The 13,357-nt window shown below is 43.5% G+C and overlaps 1 protein-coding gene across 5 annotated transcripts in view; it reads left to right on the top strand.

The window, feature by feature from the left end:
- The first annotated feature begins 743 nt into the window (after nt 1-743).
- The window catches only part of INPP4B (inositol polyphosphate-4-phosphatase type II B), a 936,630-nt gene continuing 924,016 nt past the window's right edge, over nt 744-13,357 (top strand). For 2 of the 5 annotated variants that reach the window (XM_073604305.1, XM_073604278.1), the window contains exon 1: nt 744-1,035. In XM_073604305.1, the coding sequence (XP_073460406.1) occupies nt 954-1,035 (82 nt within the window). In that variant the 5' untranslated portion in view covers nt 744-953. The remainder of the gene's footprint in view (nt 1,036-13,357) is intronic. The other 3 variants (XM_073604295.1, XM_073604268.1, XM_073604287.1) reach the window with 3 other exon arrangements.

The following is a 13,357-nucleotide window of genomic DNA, read 5'->3' as shown; positions in this document are numbered from 1 at the left end:
CCCACTAATGCCAGAAAAATGTTCTATCCCTGCTGGAAACAGTCCAGCCCTCCTAAAGTCTGAAGGACAGTAAACCGGCCCTTTGTTTAGAAAGCTTGGGAGACCCCTGCCATAGACCATCCCTGGGTCACACCAATAGAGACCACCCCTGGGTCACGCCAATAGACACCACCCCTGGGTCACGCCAATAGACACCACCCCTGGGTCACGCCAATAGACACCACCCCTGGGTCACGCCAATAGACACCACCCCTGGGTCACGCCAATAGACACCACCCCTGGGTCACGCCAATAGACACCACCCCTGGGTCACGCCAATAGACACCACCCCTGGGTCACGCCAATAGACACCACCCCTGGGTCACGCCAATAGAGACCACCCCTGGGTCACGCCAATAGAGACCACCCCTGGGTCACGCCAATAGAGACCACCCCTGGGTCACGCCAATAGAGACCACCCTTGGGTCACACCAATAGAGACCACCCTTGGGTCACACCAATAGAGACCACCCTTGGGTCACACCAATAGAGACCACCCTTGGGTCACACCAATAGAGACCACCCTTGGGTCACACCAATAGAGACCACCCCCGGGTCACACCAATAGAGACCATCCCTGGGTAACCTCACTGACTGCTGCCACATCGAAAGTTTGGGATTTATCAGGTCGGTTTGATCATTCCGCCACCTAGTTTCCCAGGCATTCGTTTCTGGGAGGGGGAGGAAGCTTGCAGCAGGCTGATCGAGAAGCAACAGGGGGGGATCGATGTCGGAGAGGTGTGCTCGGTGTGCGCTGACACAGGAGCGATCCATGGAGAATGGTGTGCATTAGGCACGGCGGCGTCACTGCTGCTCTCTGCTACCTACCCCTTCCCTCTATAGGTGTGTGCTCCCTTCTTCTGCAGCCAGCCGCCGATCTCTGACAGTCACAGGAGGAGCTGACAGCACTCAGCATGGAGGGGCCGGAGGATCGGACTTCACAGGACCTCATCTCCCCGGCTGAAAGGGACAACGCCGGGCTGTCACCCTGTACAAGTAAGTACAAGCTCTTCTGTTACCGGGAGAGACCCCCCCTCCACCCTCCACACTGCAGTGATCGCGGCTTGCCGGTGACAGGTGCTCTGGGGGGGAGCGAAAGCCCAGCACTGCACACAGCAATATACCGCAATACACCCGACAATAGCTTCTCCCTGCTCATCACTCTCCATCATCATCACCTGCACTCTACTCCTAGTGCCCCTTGCAGCTGCTTTATCATCAAGGTTAATAGTACAAAGCATACGATCCTGGTGTGTTAGCTTTATGAATGTCTTCATTCATGTTGGCTAAAGTATAGGTGGGCAGAATGTTTCTAGGACATGCCTGGGGGTCCATATACAAATGTTTTTTTCATGTAAGGTTCACCCAACTTTCACAGATGGGGTTTAATGGGAAAATGTATGTTACCTAGGTGAACAGAGGTATAAATGGACCCCTGTGCTTTGGGCTTGTATAGCTTTCCCAACCATAAGGATCCTTATTTTTAAACAAGTGAGTTCTTTTCCTCCCCAGTATATGTAAAACTGTCCTATGGCTGAAAATAAAGATCAATATCTATGTCTTATTGAACTTCTATGCAGTGAATCCTAGGTGAAAGTTATGGGAACCCTGACTGAACAGAGGTATACATTGACCCCTATGCTATAGGCTTGTTTAAAAGCTTTCCCAACCATAAGGATCCTTATTTTTTATTTTAACAAGTGAGTCATTTTCGTCCCCAATAAATGTAAAAACTATATGGCCGAACATTAAAGATTATCCATTATTCTAGGTGAAAGTTATATGAACCTTGATGGAACAGAGGTATATGCTATAGACTCATCTAAAAGCTATCCCATGGATAAGGATCCCTATTTCTTTTATTTTTATTTTTATGAGTTATTGTTATCCCTAATAAATGTAAAACTGTCATCATGTAGCTGAAAAATAAAGATCATTATCTATTTGGCATTAAACTTCTATTAAGTGAATCCTTAGTCATGTGGACCTTGACTGAACATAGGTATACATTGACTCCTATGTTATAGGCTCATCTAAAAGCTGTCCCAATATAAGGATCCTTAAATGATCCTTTTAAATGAGTTATTTCATCCCTAAAAAAAAAAATGTAAAACTGTCCTGTGGCTGAAAATAAAGATCATTATCTATATGGCATTGAACTTCTATGAAGTGAATCCTAGGTGAAAGTTATATGAACCTTGAGGTTATGTGAACCAGAGGTATTAATGGACCCCTTTGATATATAGTCTCATCTAAAAGCTATCCCAAGGATAAGCATCCTTAATTTGTAAAATGTGAGTTACTCTTATCTCCAATAAACAAACATTAGTCCTATGGCTGACAATAATAATCATTATCCTTGTGGTATTGAGCTTATATGAGAATATCAATAAATGCTAGGTGAAAGTTGTGTGAATCTTAGATGAAAAGATGTAAAAATGATCCTCTTCTATAGGTTCATGTAAAGGTATCCCAAGGATAAGGATCTTTATTTTTTTTTTTTTTTAAGTGACAGTTATTTTCATTTCCAGTAAAACAAAACACTTATGTGGCTAAATATAAAGATGATTATTCCTGTGTCATTAGGCCTATATGTAACAAAAAATGAATCCTACAGTATGTGAAAGGTGTGTGAATCTTGGCTGAAAAGATGTATAAACGGCCCCCTTTGCAAAAGCAGTAATTATTTTTTTTATTTCCAATAAACGTAAAACATCAGTCATATGGCTGAAAATGAAGATCATCATGCTTGTGGTGTTGATCTTATATGAGAAAAAAAGTGAAAGTGAAAAGATATGTGTATATATGGACTCGTATGCTATGGGCTGATTGGAAAGCTCCCACAAGGATAATAACCCATATTTTAAAAAAAAGTGACAGTTATTTTCATTTCCAATGAATGTAAAATAGTCATTTGGTTGGAAATAAAAATCATCACCTTTGTGGCATTGAGCCTATATCTGGGACCAAATGACTGAGTGCATAGAGTTTCCATGTTATCCTATAGTTGAAAGTACAGTTTCACCCTAGTATCTGATTTTAATGCTACAAAGTTGCTGTACTTACACAGAATTTTAGTACTATTCTATCACAAGTGTTTTCTACATCCTCAAAAGCTGGGGGATTTTAACACTGCAGTAGCCGAAACATGAAGATCTTACATCCAAACAGTATATTTGTATAATGCTATTTTTTCTGATTTCTATTATTATACAGGATATAGCACATTAATCTAGAAAATAAATTCCAATGCATTGTAAGCAGCTTTATGATATCTATTTTTAGAACCGTGTTCTTTACTTGGGGATCAACCCATCCAGGAATAAAAACTTTTCACAGCTCATGTGTTTTTTTTTTTTTTTTAATCTTTTGTAATTATGTCTATATGTAGTTGACTATAATTACCCCATTAATGGTGTACATCACCTGAATTCTGTTCTGTCCTTATCTACATCACATAGAATGGTGAACTTTAAAAACTAGTCTGTGTGTTCCTATGTATTGCCTTTTTTGTATGGCTGTTGATAGAATTAGTGGAATCATGCGATTCCTGGGGACCTATTTAACAAGTAGGATTTTCCAGGACACAGCCTTGTAATATGCAAGATAGTGTAGGAAGTAATCCAATAAACCTTTACATTAGGTTACCACATTCCAGATGCTCAGCATAATGCAGCTTCTGTGCCATAGAGCTTAGGATATGTTCTGAACACCTCATTTGTCACAGCTCTGAGCACAGTTGATTTCTGTGACCTTTTCTAACCTGATTAGTAATGTAACCCTGAACACAGACATGGGGATTCAAAGTGAAGACGTTACTGCTTTGCAGGATGACTTTTTTTTTTCCTAGCTGGTGCTGACAACACCATAAGCAGTCCTTAAATTACCAGCCTTGGTGGATGTGTGCTACCTGTGGTTTTCATATCAGCCTGCGTCTGACGAAATAAAGATAATTCTTTTTTTTCCTATTCACTTTATCTTTGCACATTTTTGTTTTAATATTGGTCTCCGTCCCATCTTATCCACATCCAACGTGCTTTGGCAACAAGATACAGGCACCAAGCCACTGGGTCTAGCGCTATTATACCACACGCAACTTGTCTGGAGCTTTTGTGGGATTACCATCTGGAATGAGATATTTGTGCTTTGGGGTATTTTGCTGCTCTGTTCAGTAAGTCACCTCTCCCTAATGTGTATGCAAGGTGCTGATTTAATTTGCTGCCTCCAGGTATAGTCAGCTGGTGAATACGCTGGATCTAAACCTAATATTGTTCCTATGATGTTCAGCATGAAAACTCTAACTCTATACAGCAAAAAAAAAAAAGGTCTGCAGTGTGATTTTGTCTTAGAAGGGGAAAAAAATGATCATGAATTTGTAGCTCAATTTATTTTCAGTTGTCATGGTAAGTTGCAGGGTTAAATCACTTTTAAGCAGTGCTTCCCAAAGTGTGGAGCTATAGCGGCATATATTCTCAATGCAAGTAGTAAAAACCAGCAGCCCAAGGCTTGGGAAGGCATTCCAGAATACTAGGAATCTTGTAGGAATATATGGGGCCATTTTGTCACAGCTACCTGTGTCCTTATCCATTTGTTAATATGTTTTTATGTTGAGTTTCAGCACCAAGAACCCAGTCAAAAAATAAAGCAAACCCTATTCTGCTCCTGATCCCAAAGCCTTCCTTTCACAAAAGCTCCAAAACTTACCATTACAGTCACATTAACCGTTAACATGTAACCACCCCTGGTAGTTTGCACCAAACTTAACCATGAAATTTAACACTCAATAAAGTCATCCTTCCCCCTTTTTTTTCTTTCTTTTTTTTTTTTTTTTAATGTTTCACATGTATTTTATGTGGTCACATTTGTCCCTATAAAAAAAATCCTTTTTTTTTTTTTTTTCATTTTTTGAAATGATGTCCATACTTTTCCCTATAACTTTAGGCTTACATTTGAGGCTGATCTAAAAATATTTAATTCAGTTATGTGGTCCTGAAAAATATCATGAGCATAATGGTGGCTATGTGGTTAGCACTTTCGTCTGGCAGCACTAGAGTCATCAGTTTGAATCCCAACCACGGCACTACCTGCATGGAGTTTGCAAATTCTCCCTGTGCCTGCCTGGGTTTCCTCTGGTTTTCTCTCATACTCCAAAGACATGACAGTAGGTGAATTGGTTCCTGTCTAAATTGGCCCTAGTATATGTACACTATGTTGCCAAAGTATTGGGACACCCCTCCAAATCATTTGATTCAGATGTTTCAATCACCTCCATGGCCACAGGTGTATAAAATCAGACACCTAGGCATGCAGACTGCTTCTACAAACATTTGTGAAAGAATGGGTCGCTATCAGGAGGTTGCCACCTCTGCAATAAGTCCATCTGTGACATTTCCTTGCTACTAAATATTCCACAGTCAACTGTTAGTGGTATTATAACAATGTGGAAGCAACTGGGAACAACAGCATCTTAGCCACGAAGTTGTGGGCCGCGTAAAATGATAGAGAGGGGTCAGCACATGCTGAAGCTCACAGTGCGCATAAGTCGCCAACTGTCTACAGAGTCAATAGCTCCATGGCCGAGCAGCTCCATCCAAGCCGTACATCACCAAGTGCAATGCAAAGCATCGGATGCAGTGGTGTAAAGCTCATCACCACTGGACTCTAGATCAGTGGAGATGTGTTTTCTGGAGTGACTAATCAGGCTTCTCTGTCTGGCAATCCAATGGAGGTGTCTGGGTTTGGCGGTTGCCAGGAGAATGATACTTGCTTGACTGCATTGTGCCATGTGTAAAGTTTGGTGGAGGGGGGATTATGGGGTCAGGCTTGGCCCCTTAGTTTCAGTGAAGGGTACTCTTAAGATGTCAGCATACCAAGACATTTTGGACAATTTCATGCTCCCAACTTTGTGGGAACAGTTTGGGGATGGCCCCTTCCTGTTCCAACATGACTGTGCACCAGTGCACAAAGCAAGGTCCATAACGACATGGATGAGCGAGTTTGGGATGGAGGAACATGACCGGCTTGCACAGAGTTCTCACCTCAACCCGATGGAACGCCTTGGGATGAGGGCAGACTGTGAGCCAGGCCTTCTCGTCCAACATCCGTACCTGACCTCACAAATGCGCTTCTGGAAGAATGGTCAAACCTTCCCATAGACACACTCCTAAACCTTGTGGACAGCCTTCCCAGAAGAGTTAAAGCTGTTATAGCTGCAAAGGGTGGACCAACTCAATATTGAACCCTACGGACTAATACTGTGATGCCATTAAAGTTCATGTGTGTGTAAAGGCAGGTGTCCCAATACTTTTGGCAATATTGTGTATGAATGTGAGTTAGGGGCCTTAGATTGTAAGCTCCTTGAGGAAAGGATTAGATGTGACTGTGCAATATACATACATGTAAAGCCTTTTTAATTTGACGGCACTATATAAGTACATGTAATAAGTAAAATAAATATCGTTACTAGATCTAAATACCTGAGTTTGTCTTATCAGAAAACACATGCACATCAACACTAATGCTAGAAAAGGGAAGTCAGCATTTTCAACCTATCAAACCTCTGTTGCCTTGCACAGTCCACTGTTTAAACATGCTTACAGGGGGTGAGGGCAGAGTGATGATATCAATAGTGTAAAGCCTCTGTTTCATAGTCCATTCAGAGTAAATACAGGTTGCTGACCATGCAGCACTGCTTAAAAGATACTGCAGCTTGCCAACTTAGTGTTTCCAGACCAAGGCCCTCCCACCAAGGCTTTTATATTTACAAAGCCATTCTCTCTTACCACCTTCCCACTAGAGCATTCCAGCCTGTCTAAACTCCATTGCGGGCTGGTGGTGGAGCTTAAATAGGGGGATGACTTTTCAGAATCCTCACTTAGTGGTATTCTGGCTTAGCCATTGACTTCCTACACTTGAGTTCTGTCACATAGGGTAAATCACATGTTACTCCATACCTGGAAGCCCTGCTCTGTTAGTGAGGGCTCCAGTGGTGCTAGAGAAAGGAGTAGTTTGGCCTGGTAACTATAGCTGCATACGTTGCCACTTTGTTGTTAATGGTTCTTTTTAAAGTGGGTCAAGACTCAACCTTATCCTTCATAGCGTCCCTTTTACATTGGCCCTAGACTTGGACAACCTTATCCTTCACACTTGTTAGGATAAATCAGCATAGCTCTTATAGTAGGCCTTATGCTCTTTTGCTTGGCCCTAGCACTATGCAGAGGAAGCCATATTTGTCGAGTTGCGAGTTATCAGTGATCAGCTCTTCTTGTTTCTAGGCACCAGGCTCCAAATGATGCTATCAGTGTAATTTGGTGGCCAGAAGCAGGAATAAGTAGGATAAATGTCTGATGATGTAAAACTCCTGAAATGCTCCTTTGAGGCTAGAAGTTGGCTAACTCCTTGCTTTGCATTGTAACGAAGTGCATTAAATCACAACCACAGTGTAGTGTTGCCAAGCAATAAGCAGACCTTGCATATATAATGAGCAAATATGTCTCAAATTCATACATAATTATAAACAACATAAAACAAGTATTTCAAACATTTACCTTATATTGCTAAAGTATATTTACATTTAAGGTAAGTTCTCCTAAAATATATATGTAAAATTTAATTGAAAAAACTATGCATTCCTTTCAACTCCCAATCCTGGTTTACCCACCCCAGACCACAAAAACTTTTTTTTTTTCCCCTTGATACATACCTTTTTATTCTTTTCAATTCTATTCTTCACTCTGTTCATGTGACATCTTGAGTCCACTTCTTCCCCTCATTCCTCCAGCAGGGAGCATGAAATTTGCTTCCTATTCCCTGCAGCATTCTCTAGTGAGCCCAGGACTGCTTGATGATGCACATAGGGGTACCCAGATGACACTGGGCATTAATCAACCCGAAAAAGTTCCAGGGGGATAGATTGCATAGCGTTATGTCTGTGAGGTGACTGCGCCAGAGAGGGGGTGTGTGTATTGCAGCTGCATTTTTGTATTTAAAGCGGTTGTATGCCCAAAAAAAAAAAAAAAAAAAACCTGTAAGGCAAAAGCATAATGAGCTAGTATGCAGTGCATACTAGTTCATCATGAAATACTTACCTTAGAATGAAGCTCCCACAGGTCACCGCTGAGGGAGCTGACATGTTACCTCAGCGTTTCTTCCGGCACTGTGAGTGGCCGGAGCCAGGATGACGTCACTCCGTACTGGCACAATATGCCGGACCTTCACCACGCGTGTGCTGCCTTATTGTAGGCTTACCTGTAGATAAAAATGACCAAGCAGACAATACAGTCGCTTTAACCACTTGCCGCCCGCCCACCGTCAAATGACGGCTGGGCGCCGTGGCTCTTGTTCTGGCTGGCCGTCATATGACAGCCCTCCAGAACGACCGCTCTCACGAGCCCGTGGGGGCGCGCATCGCGGTGATCGGTGGTGCGGTGTTTCAGTCTGACACACCACTACACCAGTCTCGGTAAAGAGCATTTGATGGAGACTCTTTACCACGTGATCAGCCATGTCCAATCATGGCTGATCACAATGCAAACAGGAAGAGCCCCTGATCGGTTTTTCCTCACTCGCGTCTGACAGACGCGAGTAGAGGAGAGCCGATCGGCTGCTCTCCTGACGGGGAGTCTGTGCTGATTGTTTATCAGCGCAGCCCCTCCCTCGGATGCCCACCCAGGACCACCAGGGATTGGCACCACACTGGACCACCAGGTATGCCACCCTAGAGCACCAGGGAAATGCCAATCAGTGCCCAGGCAGCTGCCAGTGCCCATCCCCAATGCCTGGCAGTGCCATCAGTGATGCCTATCAATGCCATCTATCAGTGCCGCATATTAGTGCCCATCAGTGCTGCATATCAGTGCCCAGCAGTGCCGCCTACTAGTGCCACCCATAAGTTACCCATCAGTGCAGCCTTTCAGTGCCCATCAGTGTCGCCTATCAGTGCCCACCAGTGCCACCCATGAGTGCCCATCAGTGCCACCTACCAATGCTCATCAGTGCCACCTCATTGGTGCTGCCTTATCAGTGCCCGTCAGTGCCGCCTTATCAGTGCCCATCAGTGAAGGAGAAAACTTGCTTATTTACAAAATTTTATAACACAAACAAAAGAAAAACTTTTTTTTTTTTTTCAAAATTTTAGGTCTTTTTTTATTTAGCAAAAAATAAAAAAACGCAGAGGTGATAAAATACCACCAAAAGAAAACTCTATGATAAAAATTTCTGTTTGGGTACAGTGTAGCATGACCGCGCAATTGTCATTTAAACAGCGCTGAAAGCTGAAAATTGGCTTGGGCAGGAAGTGGGTGTAAGTGCCCTGTATTGAAGTAGTTAATGGAGCCAGTCAATGGGTATTTAAACATACCTGAAATTGGGGTTTAACTGCAGTAAAGAAAATCAGGATACTGAAATGGCCAGGCAGTGTGGAAGAGGTAAACCAAATTTGTATTCAGAGGTATGTATTTTGTTGCATAGTTACATTGGTCCAGGAATTCACTGGATAAAGTGGAGAGGTGGGGCAGTGATGCCAAAATCTTCACCTTGTCCAATCAGAGAACACTTTGCATTCATTTTGAGATCAACACAAGATTAGTTGTGAATGGTGCCCATGCTGAGTGACTCCATGTGGTCACTATGTAGCGGGGCAGCCACTCTGCAATAAAATCCACATCTGGGATTCAGCTTTAATGCATGAAATGCATTTTTCTTAAAAGCAACAAGTGTAGATCCATGAATTTGGCTTTGTAACTTGAAATTTTCTGTATATAATGAACAACTCTGATGCATCAATCATTGGGTGGGAAAAAAATATGTAAATGAATGGTTCTAGTCCCTCTACTTCTTGGAGAGCATACAGTTAAAGAGTAAACTGGGCTTTTACAATCTCAGTAAATAAAGAAAAAAAAATGCCTCATGAGAAAAGATTGGAGCCGGAGGCAGGCTTCTTTCTCCTTGGATCCCTGCTCTATTTGAGCACTAGATACATGCCAAAGCACTTTGTACTTGTCCATTTTCTTTGGCTGCTGAGAAAGCAGATTCAGTGTATGTAATGAAAAGCATTGTGTTTTTTTGTTTTTTTTTTTTTTTGTTTTTTTACAATATAGCTAGAAATTGTAAAGCATAAACATTTGCATAGAATATTTCTAGCTTTCATTTTATAGCCTTACAAGCACAATTGCAATGCATAAAGCCCAAATCCCTTGGAAGTACAATTGGGGAGTCTGGCCTGCAAAGCCCCCCCCCCCAAACCACCAAGTAAGAAAAAGTGTACCGATCCGATAGACTCAATAGAATTGTTGTGCTTGTCACACATCACATTGCGCTGACCCGAGTGTAGCGTTCTGGATGTGTTTTTCCATACTTCAACTTTTCTTCCCCAGTTTCCCTGTCAAAATAAAACTTGACAGTGTAGGCCGAATAGGACCTGCAGAACAGGCTCTGGATGCTCTGTTGGCACCATGTAAACTTTGTCTATTCAAGTCCTGAACTGAGTCTTTATTTGCATTCAGATTGTAAGCTCCAACGAGCAGGGCCCTCTGATTCCTCCTGTATTGAATTGTATTGTAACTGTACTGTCTGCCCTCATGTTGTAAAGTGCTGTGCAAACTGTTGGCGCTATATAAATCCTGTATAATAATAATCATAATAATTTTATTTTTATTTTTATTTATTTCAGGTACTTATATAGGGCTGTCAATTTACGCAGCGCTTTACATATACATTGTACATTCACATCAGTCCCTACCCTCAAGGAGCTTACAATCTAAGGTCCCTAACTCACATTCATATACTAGGGACGATTTAGACAGGATCCAATTAACCTACCAGCATGTCTTTGGAGTGTGGGAGGAAACCGGAGTACCCGGAGGAAACCCACGCAGGCACAGGGAGAACATGCAAGCAGGTAGTGTCGTGGTTGGGATTCGAACCAGCGACCCTTCTTACTGCTAGGTGAGAGTACTACCCACTACACCACTGTGCCGCATCTAACATCTGATCTGATAGTGGAGCAGGTCCCTATGACTGAAGACTTAGACCTCATGTACACTGCTGCTGCTAAACGGACGTTCAGAGGCAGTTGGACGCTTCTTTTTTCAGCTGCCCCTGAACTCATCCAATGTTATCTTATGTGTACATGTACACAGATTCGTTTACTGTTGTTTTTAGGCAGTTGCTTTTATAGGCCTTTTTTTTAAGGCAAAAAAATTAGTTCAGATGCCAAACGCGGTAACCTGCGTTTAGCCGCATTTCGTTTATAGGCGTTTTTCGTTTTTGGCCATTTAAAAAAAAAAAAAAAATATTTATTTTTTTTTAGAAAAAAAGATTCTAAACGAAAACACGGCTAAACATGGCATGTAAACATGGTATGTAAACGCGGCAAAACGGACGTTTTAAACGTTGGTTACTATCTGTCAAGTTAAAACGTTCAGGAGAGGTAAAAACGTCCCATGAAGCCTTACTGTACAGATAGGAGACCATGTAGCAAAATTACCACCTCCCTTGTCCGGTTGTAACTGTGCAGTGAGATCAGTGAAAACCACTCCTCTACCTACATCACTGAAAGCAAATATAAACCCCAAAGCAAACAATATATATGCAGTTTACCATTTCCTAGATCTGGTGACTGCATTCGTTTTTTCTTTTTTAAGGTTTTTCCCCATTCATTTTTTACCTGATGATCTGGCGAATAAGTCTGTTTTTCAACAGAGCAAACTGTCCTGCACATGTAGCAGTTACAGGGTTGAGGTAAAGCATTTACCACTGACAGGAGTGCTTACAATGATATCAGCTTTTATTTATTCATGTAAAACCTTTGTCCCAAAAGAACAAAAAGTGTTGTAACTGCTTAAAATATCTTAGTTAAATGTCACTTTCAATTTGTTAGTGTATCTAAATCTGCTAATACATCTAACACTTCCCTCCCCCATACTGACAATGCATCTGTTCAAAGTTGCCCCCTGGGATCCTTCATCCAGAGTGAAGGCAATCTAATACAAGAGGTGTGTTACTGGCCAGATCATAGGGTGAAAACTAATGTAGCCGCCACATCTAATGATTGGTAAGCTGCAATATATTACACTTATGGTTTTGGGTTTAATACTGCTTGAAATTATACCAAAGGAGCTATCTGACCATATGTTCTACAACAGTGGCGTCAAACTCCATTCCTTATTTTTTTAAAAGAATAAATGAAGCAGGAACTCAACCATGCTCCAATTCCCCCCCACCTCCCGCCAAACTGCATTAAATGGTGGGTGTGGCCAAATTGCAAAAGTGCAGGGTTCAGGGGTGCGCAACAGTGCAGGGTTTAGGGGAGTGCAACAGTGCAGGGTTCAGGGGCACGCAACAGTGCAGGGTGCAGAGTTCAGGGGCGTGCAACAGTGAAGGGTTCAGGGGTGCGCAACAGTGCAGGGTTTAGGGGAGTGCAACAGTGCAGGGTTCAGGGGCACGCAACAGTGCAGGGTGCAGGGTTCAGGGGCGTGCAACTGTGAAGGGTTCAGGGGTGCGCAACAGTGCAGGGTTTAGGGGAGTGCAACAGTGCAGGGTTCAGGGGCACGCAACAGTGCAGGGTGCAGGGTTCAGGGGCGTGCAACAGTGCAGGGTTCAGGGGCGCACAACAGTGCAGAGTTCAGGGGCATGCAACAGTGTAGAGTGCAGGGTTCAGGGGCGCGCAATAGTGCAGGGTTCAGGGGCATGCAACAGTGCAGAGTGCAGGGCTCAGGGGTGCACAACAGTGCAGGGTTCAGGGGTACGCAGCAGTGCAGAGTGCAGGGTTCAGGGGCACGCAATAGTGCAGGGTTCAGGGGGACGCAACAGTGCAGAGTGCAGGGTTCAGGGGTGCACAACAGTGCAGGGTTCAGGGGTACGCAGCAGTGCAGAGTGCAGGGTTCAGGGGCGCGCAATAGTGCAGGGTTCAGGGGCGCACAACAGTGCAGGGTTCAGGGGCACGCAGCAGTGTAGAGTGCAGGGTTCAGGGGCGTGCAATAGTGCAGGGTTCAGGGGCATGCAACAGTGTAGAGTTCATGGGCGCGCAATAGTGCAGAGTTCAGGGGCATGCAGCAGTGCAGGGTTCAGCTCTCTTTCACAGGCTGTCTACATCTCACTTCCATCCCTCCTTGGCCCTTACCTCTGCACCACTCTCCCCCTCCTCTGCACACATCTCCCTCCACAGCCCTCATCTCTTCTTCCCCTTCTCCCCCTCCCATAAAAAAAGCTTTTTCACATCTCACCTACTCAGCCCAGCTCTAGTACCTCCTGGCAGTGTAGACGGCTCCGCCTCTCTCTCTCTCGCTTGCAGGGAGATCATTGGCCAGCATCTGTGCAC

The sequence above is a fragment of the Aquarana catesbeiana genome, linkage group LG01, assembly GCF_042186555.1.
Source record: "Aquarana catesbeiana isolate 2022-GZ linkage group LG01, ASM4218655v1, whole genome shotgun sequence".
NCBI classification, from domain to species: domain Eukaryota; kingdom Metazoa; phylum Chordata; class Amphibia; order Anura; family Ranidae; genus Aquarana; species Aquarana catesbeiana.
The sequence above is the reverse complement of the archived record's forward strand: the minus strand, read 5'-3'. Positions and strand labels throughout refer to the sequence as shown.